We start from the raw sequence: 8,072 nt of genomic DNA, 5'->3' as shown, positions 1-8,072 counted from the left end.
CATCCCTACTGCTCTTATATTTCTCACATTTTTTAGTAAAAATTTTATTCATGTTTATCAGGAATACATCAAAGACATATATACATAGCAATAAGTTTTCTTGACATTAACATCTCACATAATCAGTACTCACCCAGAGTAGGAAAAGGAGACATCACTGACACCATAAACCCTTATCATGTCCTCCCTGGTCATAATATCCTCCCCCCCAACAGAGAACCATTATATTGATATTTAACTTCATAGTTTAGATTTGTCTATTTTTGAAATTCATATTAGTGGAATCATACAATGCATATTCTTTTGTTTCATTCTCAAAGTATGTTCTTCATCTGTATTGAAACAGAGCAATTGCTCATTGATTTTTATTGCCAAAGAGAATTTCACAATATAAACAAACTATAATTTATTTATCCATTGTACAGTTGGTGGACCTTTATTTCCCCCCAGGGAGAAATTTATTTTTTTTTAAGATTTTATTTATTTATTTGAGAGAGAGGGAAAGAGTGAACACAAGCAGGGGGAGAAGCTGAGGGGAAGGGAGAAGAAAGGGGAAAGAATCTCAGTGTGGAGCCTAAGTGGGGCTTGATCTCATGACCCTGAGATCATAACCTGAGCCAAAACCAAGAGTCTGGTGCTTAACCAACTGAGCCACCCAGGGGCCCCAAGCTATTTTTAATAAAAAGCAAATACACTCCTATATGTCTTTTGGTAATTACATATACACATTAGTATATATGTAAGATTATAATTAACTGATCACAGGGTATGTTTTATGTTTAGTTACAGTAGATAATGCTAAGAATTTTCCTATTGACCATACAAAATTCACTTTACAAGTGGTAAATGAGAGTTTCAGATGCTTCTTTTTTTTTTTTTTTTTGGCCAAAACTTAATATTACCTTTTTAAAATAACTTTTTAAAAGATTATATTTATTTTAGAGAGAGAAAGAGCGAGCAGGGTGAGGAGCAGAAGGAGAGGGGCAAGAAGACTACACACTGAGTGTAGGGCCTGACACGGGGCTCCATCTCATGACCTTGAGATCACGACCTGAGCAGAAATCAAGTGTCAGACACTTAACTAAATGAGTCACCCTGGCATCCCTATATTACCTGTCTTTTTAATTTTAGACATTCTGATTGATGTGTGGTAACATTATACTATGGCTGTAACTTATTCATTTGATATATAGAGAAGTTTGGCATCTTTTTCACATATAAGTGGCCACCAGAAACCATCCTGTGTAAAGTTCAAGACTTCCGTCTCCTTTTCATGGGTTGTCTACCATTTTCTAATTCATTTGTAGAAATTTTTTATGAATTCTGGCACAGTTCCACTGTTGGTACATTGCCATTATGATCTCTGAAATTCTGATTTGCCTTCTCAATGTCTTAATTTTTTTTGAATAAACAGAATTTCTTAAACTTACAGTCCAATTAATTTGAAAAAATTTTTAAAGATTTTATTTATTTGAGAGGGGAGAGAGAGAGAGAGCATGAGTTGAGAGGGGAGGGGCAGAGGGAGAGAGACAAGCAGACACCCACTGAGCAGGGAGCCCCACCCAGGGCTCGATCCCATGATCCTGTGATGATGACCTGAACCTAATACAGACACTTAACCAAATGAGCCACCCAGATGCCCCAATTAATTTTTTATAGTTGAATTTTTTGTCCTTTCAAGAAATTTTTGTTCATCAAAAGCTCATGAAAACATAGAAATATTTTTCAACATTTTCCTCTAAAGATTTACCTTTCCTGTTTAGATTTTTTTATCCATATGATATTGATTGTTTTTATGTAGAATAAGAGTGAGAGAAGTCAGTATTCATTCATCCTGCTTCCCAGATTGATATCTATTTGTCTCAGAACTATTTAACTGAGAGATCATGGGTTCCTTTCTTCATTAAAATGACACCCTAGCCATAAACTGAAGGACTATATACACATGATGTATGCACAAGTATATTCCAATGTTCCATTAGGCTTGATTGCTCATCTTAAACCAAAGGTGGCATATATTTCAGAGGAAATACAGATTATTGACCTGTCTTCTTTACAGTTCTTCCTTTTTCTTTAATTATCGAAGTTTGCTTCCTTGTTCTTGGTTGATTCAAGAGTTTGAGATGCTTTAACACACACATGCACAATTGTACACACACACACACACTTTGTATATGTAAATAATATATTATCAACTATATGTAATATAATATACTTATTTTAATATTCTATTCTACAATGCAAGTTGTATAGTAAATGTAGGAGACACAAAGACTTGGCAAACAACCATGCCATAATTCAGGGCATTTCTGCGAGGCAATCCCAGCTCCAAAGTTCCCTATGGGATTGGCTGAGGCATTTGTGACTTCACGGCAGTTCAACCTTTCCCCCCTGCTCAGTCATGATTCTTTCACTCTCCCACAGGTACTGTCTCAGGTACTCTGAGACTAAAGTCTCAGAGTCCGATTTCTAGTGACCATGACCTGTGATATAGATAATGTACACATACACACACACAAACACACAAATGCACACTTTTTGCATTTGTTCATCTGTTTTCCCTAAGCAACTTTATTGTACTTAAAACTCACTATCTCTGTGCGCTGCTTTTCATACAGTATGAAAAGGTAATATGGTATCCAAGATAATGAGAAATCAGATCATTTATCCTATGTTTGCCATTTTTTAGGCAACAAGTCAATCCTCAGCTTCTAGAGAAGTTGCTCCATGAAGATTTTATTTGAAGGGCTCAATGCTTGGTAATGGGAGTGGTGGTGGTCCTGGTGGTCAGGACCTATATGAAGTGCCTTTGTTTCTTGTCCAACCTACTCAATGAAATGTAAGATGAGAATTCAGCCTATTATAGTCAATGAGAACTTTAAGCTAAAACCACACTAGTGCTCTCAGTGCATGCTACATGAGCACTTGTTAGTGTGGCCTATATTGTTTTGCTCAACAAATCTAAAAAGATATGGTGTTATCTCTCCCAAGCTTTCTATCCAGACATGGCTGCACCTGGGTTGCTCTACATCAATGTTCTAGGAAAGTCTCCTTCATTTGGCTAAGATGGTTTGTATGTACCACACAATTTCTGAGGCCAAGGGGACTGGTATACGCTTATCCTGCAATGGCTTGTATGTAGTTGCTGAGACAAATAGCCTCTTTTAACTTTTCTGAGGCTAGATTTTACATAAGTGAGATCTTCAGCTTTTTTTAAGTTCTGCACTTACAATCTAATGCATGTAGCTCTCTAAAATAGCTACTAGGTTACAGCCAAATATGCCATAAAGTTCACTGATTTGCCAACTTGAAAATGCTGCTTATTTGGCATTTAATGTCTAATGCCACATGTCCATATTCTAACAGTAAAAACCAAACAGCATAGCCATTTAAGTGAGCCTCATGACCTCAAAATATTGACAAACCCAACAGTTTAAAGGGTAAAGCCATGTATTATCCACTCCAGATGAGTCTTTATGTTTTGCACCTTCAAACAGCTATCCCTTATAACACTTTCTGATTTTAATTTATCCCTCAAATCTTCAAAAGTCTGCCCCTGTAATGGTATGAAAGAGGGAGCAGAATGCATGCTACCAATGGCTGGCTCATTCAGAAGAGGAAGAAGAAACAAAAGCTACCTTGATGTATCCATTGTCTCCCTCAAAACTTAACTAGATACGTCACTCTAGATACTTATAAATTTCTGGACTCTGACTTCAAAGCTATTCTAATCTCACAAAAATATTTCTATATTCTCTGGAAGATTCTGTGGAAAAAATAGTTATCTTTGTTGAATGGTTCAGATTATAAAATTATTTGAAACCAGTATTTTGTGTGTTTGTATGAAAATACATAAAAGCGATGTGTTTGTATAAAATGTATAACAGGATAATACATGAAAAAGCATTTTCCTCATTTGGGGCATGTGTTCTTTATGTTAATATATTCATTTTCTCTCACGTCAATAACTTTTTCTCCTAATGTGTTATTTACTGAGAGAGGTAAGCTAAAATCTACTATGATTATGATTTACTGAATTTTCATTAGAAATCTCTCATTTTAGATATATGCATTTTGAGGTTATTCTATTAGGTATCTAAAAATTTAAGAATGTTGTATTTTCTTCTTAAGTTTAAGTGCTTCTCTTTATTACTATCTTTACCTATATAAGGCGTTTTTCTTTTAATATCTATTTTGTCACATATACTAATATATTTGCAATAGCTTTCATTTTGCTAGTATTATCTAGTTATCTCTTTTTCTTTAATCCTTTAATGTCCAGGTTTCAGTGGTCTTAGATTTTAGGCATGTCTCTAGCAAATAGTAAAGAACTAGATTTTTAAAAAAAAAATCCAGTCTCAAAATATATCTTTTTTTTTTTTTTTTTTTTTTTTAAAAGGCTTAAAATGTATTTTAATAAGTTGATGCTGTATTACTGCTCCATTTCTCAGAAAAACTCCAAAGGTATCAGGGACAAATCAAACATGGTACACCAATAAAAAAAAATGCACAGCATAACTACCTAAGATAGGCAAGGCTAAGAGCTACTGTCCAACCTTGAGCATACAGCAACCCTGTTCCCCAGATTGTACTAGGCCTATCAAGAAAAGCTGTGAACAGCAACATCATAGACACAAAAGGGCCGTTCCTGGGTTGTCCAAACCCAAGAAAAAAGATGGAGGCAACTTAACACGAGATTTTTTAAAGATACACTAAAATGAAAATCTCTAAGAGAAAATGTCTTCCTTAGGACATGAAGGGGTAATATATGGGATATAACAGAACCGTATGTATGCTGTCTGTGACCTCTGTGGACATTTGCCTGAATTCCCATCTGTGAATGAATGGAACAACGGGGCTAAGGTCATTGGGGGATTTATTTTTGTGGTGTATGTGGCAGTGTCTCTGGGGTTGAAGGGTATAATGAGAAACCAAATAGAACAGGATGGACAAAGAATGGAATGATCGAGATTAATGGGGGCTCTAACTGGATCCATTTTGCCATGGTTCCCCCCACCCCAGGCCCTCAACAATCACATGAGACTTCAGGAATGCACCACACAGAATCGATTAGTTAAACGATATACCACACTGAATTGATTTGTTAAATATCGCCCCTCCCTTGCCCTCAGCCTCCAGCAAACTCCCTCAGAGTAGTACAGGCAAGGAAGACCTAACTATTGGGAGGAATCCCTAACACTTCAGGGCAGAATTCTGGCTAGTCCAAAAAGGGTCCTTCTTTAAAGGGTTTTTGAGAAACTAGACATTGAAATTTTTATTAGTATCGGCGACGTTTGTTTGGAGCAAATTCAGCTCCAGGAGCTGCACGGTTGAATGCAGGAGGGGTTCCACCAATTGCCCCAATTCCTTCCATTGTAGCAGCTTGGCCAAAGCGTTCAGTTGTTGGTGGGGTCAATCCCAAGGTTCCATCTGGCATCATAGTGGCAGGTCCTGGAGGAGCTGGAGTACCAGCTGGCACTGGAGCAGGGGGCATGGTGCCTCTGTTGTTTATTCCCATAGCACCTCCCATAGCCATCTGGCCCATCCGTATCTCCTGTTCTCTCGCATCAGGGAATGTTCCCTTGAATCCTTCCTGCTGTCGCCGCATCATTTCTTCCTGTTGCCGTCGCATCTCTTCCTCGCGGCGCCTACGCTCCTCCTCCTGCCTGAGCTCCAGCTGCTTTCGTTTTTGCACTTCTTGGTTGTGCAGCTCCTCCATCCTCCGAAGTTCTTCCTGGCGCCTCATCAAGTCCTGTCTCATCAGCATCACCTGGTGCTCATGGCGAGCAGCCTCCATCTCCATCTCCAGCTTCTCACGAGCCTCCTTGATGTTGCGGTCCACTTGGTCCTGCTGCTGCTTCTCCATCTCAATGAGTGCCTTCCAGCGCATGGCATACTCATACTCGAAGGAGCCAGGCTGTGCAAATCTGGGTGGCTGCTCTCGCTCCTTGTGAAACTGCTGGTTCTTTATAACCAGCTTCTCTGGAAGTCCCTCTTCATCATCCAATTGGTCCATGGGCTCCACAGTCACAGGCCGAGGAAATGTGGTTAGCAGGAAGGAGCCTTCACTGCACCTGTCCAGAGCTTTCCGAGCAGCTGGCTTCCCTGAGAATTCAACAGTGCCTTTTCCTGAGGGCCTTCCTCGATCATCCACAATGACCACAGCCCTTTCCACCTGGCCAAACACCGAAAAGGCTTCCTCCAGCAGTTCATTGGAAACATACCGAGGAAGGTTTCGGACTGTAAGGGATGCACTATGGCAGGCAAAGCGCACACGCAGCTGCTTTCCACGGAGTGGCATGTTGTCCAGTTCTACTTTGGCAATCTCCGCTAGGGTTCGTGTTTCCAAGCGGATAAAGCCAAAGCCCTTATCCTTATGAATGAAGACTTCGCCTGCCTTCCCATATTTCTCAAATAGTTTCCTCATCTCCTCCTCAGTGATGTCAGGAGGAAGATTGCCCACAAAGAGACGGCTACGTTGGGTGAAGGTCTTCTCTCCTGGTTTCCTAAAATTCTTCAGGTCGATAGTCAAGCCTTCATTCTGGCTGCTGGCCTGTTGCCCATTTGCAGGTATTGGTGGCGGTGGTGGCTGCTGCTGTTGCTGCTGGTGGTGCTGCTGGTGGTGATGCTGATGATGCTTCCTTGGAGTATGGTTTTGCTTCTCCAAGTTAAAGATTTTATTGCTCTGCATTTTTGCACCCCTCTACCACTGTTCTCTCCTCAGAGTAACGGCGACGCTACACGGCCTCTACCGTCCCGAGAAAAGAGCGCGCGACCATCAAAATATATCTTTACTTATCAGCTACTTTATCTCCTTTAAATTGACTGTCATTAGTCACAAATTTAAATTTCTTGCCTATATCTTATTTTGTATCTTTATTTGTTTCATATTTTCCATATCATTTATTTTTTTATTCCCACCATATTTTGGCTTCATGGATCACATTTTCTTATTTCATAGTTTTCTACCAATCTGCAAGTCATAAATTCTACCTATTTCTAACATGAATACTTAAAAATTTAACATATATATTTCCCCTAATAACCCAAAATAAATCAATACTTACTCTGAACAAGAGATTCATGGAAAAAGACAGAGAGAGAGAGAGAGAGAGACCAATTCCAGATTTGGTACAGAAAGGTAAAAGATAATCCTGAAATTTCTTGTCATGCCACAAAGAGAGAAAACACTTAAAGAGTACTAAATTTATCAAAGAACTCAGGAAACAAAGCAAGATGACTCCTCCCTTTGAGCAAAGATCAATCTGATCATCAATAAGAATCACAACGGTAAGGAATTTAAAAACATCAAATGTGTGTTAATGCATGAGTTTATAATGATACTAAAACAAAATGTCAACATAAGTGGATGTTAAATGTTTAACTCATTATTTTGAAAATTGGTACCATTTTTTTCTGCCTTTTCTATAGAAAAGGCATCTCAGAGTAACCAAATAGTTGATTATACCAAATAATTTCTTTTTTAAAGTAATTTTGCATGTAAAAATTAATTTTAAAATAAGAATACGATAATTTTGCAACCCCTAGTTAAAAGATATATCTAAACAATAGTATTCAGTGTTGCTAATATCACAAAAATGAAAGAGCCAACTGAAATCAGAACAGCACTTTGAAATGAACTTGTCAAATTACCAAAGTCTTGAGGTCTATCTACCAATGTACAGAAATTACACAAGACAGAGAAACCTGTTAGATGTGTTAAATAGCAGCATGGGGATTTAATTATCAAAATCAGCTCTCAGAAATTCTCTCAAAATTTTGACTCCACTTACTCAATAAGTAAATTGTAACATACACTCACACACATTAACACAGAGAGAGAACCCATAGTTTAAACCTACAATGTAATAGTGTAATACATACTTGTTGCAATGTATGAAACTTCTTTGAACATTCAAATAAATAAAATATTAAAAAGTATGGGTATTAAGGAGGGCACAGATCACATGGAGCACTAGGTGTTATACCCAAACAGTGTATCATGGAATACTACATCAAAAACTAATGATGTACTGTATGGTAACTAACATAACATAAAAAAAAAAAAAAAA

At 38.1% G+C, this 8,072-nt stretch overlaps 1 protein-coding gene across 1 annotated transcript; it reads right to left on the bottom strand.

Moving 5' to 3' along the window:
- Positions 1 to 4,685: 4,685 nt before the first annotated feature.
- On the bottom strand, positions 4,686 to 6,771 carry LOC116586072 (non-POU domain-containing octamer-binding protein-like). Its single transcript, XM_032335601.1, has one exon. The coding sequence runs from the start codon at positions 6,689 to 6,691 to the stop codon at positions 5,279 to 5,281; it is 1,413 nt and encodes a 470-aa protein (XP_032191492.1). The 5' UTR covers positions 6,692 to 6,771; the 3' UTR covers positions 4,686 to 5,278.
- Between the last annotated feature and the right edge of the window lie 1,301 nt (positions 6,772 to 8,072).

This window comes from Mustela erminea, chromosome 3, assembly GCF_009829155.1.
Source record: "Mustela erminea isolate mMusErm1 chromosome 3, mMusErm1.Pri, whole genome shotgun sequence".
Taxonomy (NCBI): Eukaryota; Metazoa; Chordata; class Mammalia; order Carnivora; family Mustelidae; genus Mustela; species Mustela erminea.
This window is presented reverse-complemented; position numbering and strand designations above follow the sequence as displayed.

What these genes read in the sequence shown, in the direction of transcription:
- LOC116586072 (XM_032335601.1), bottom strand. Translation starts at nt 6,691, where the DNA reads ATGCAGAGCAATAAAATCTTTAACTTGGAGAAGCAAAACCATACTCCA.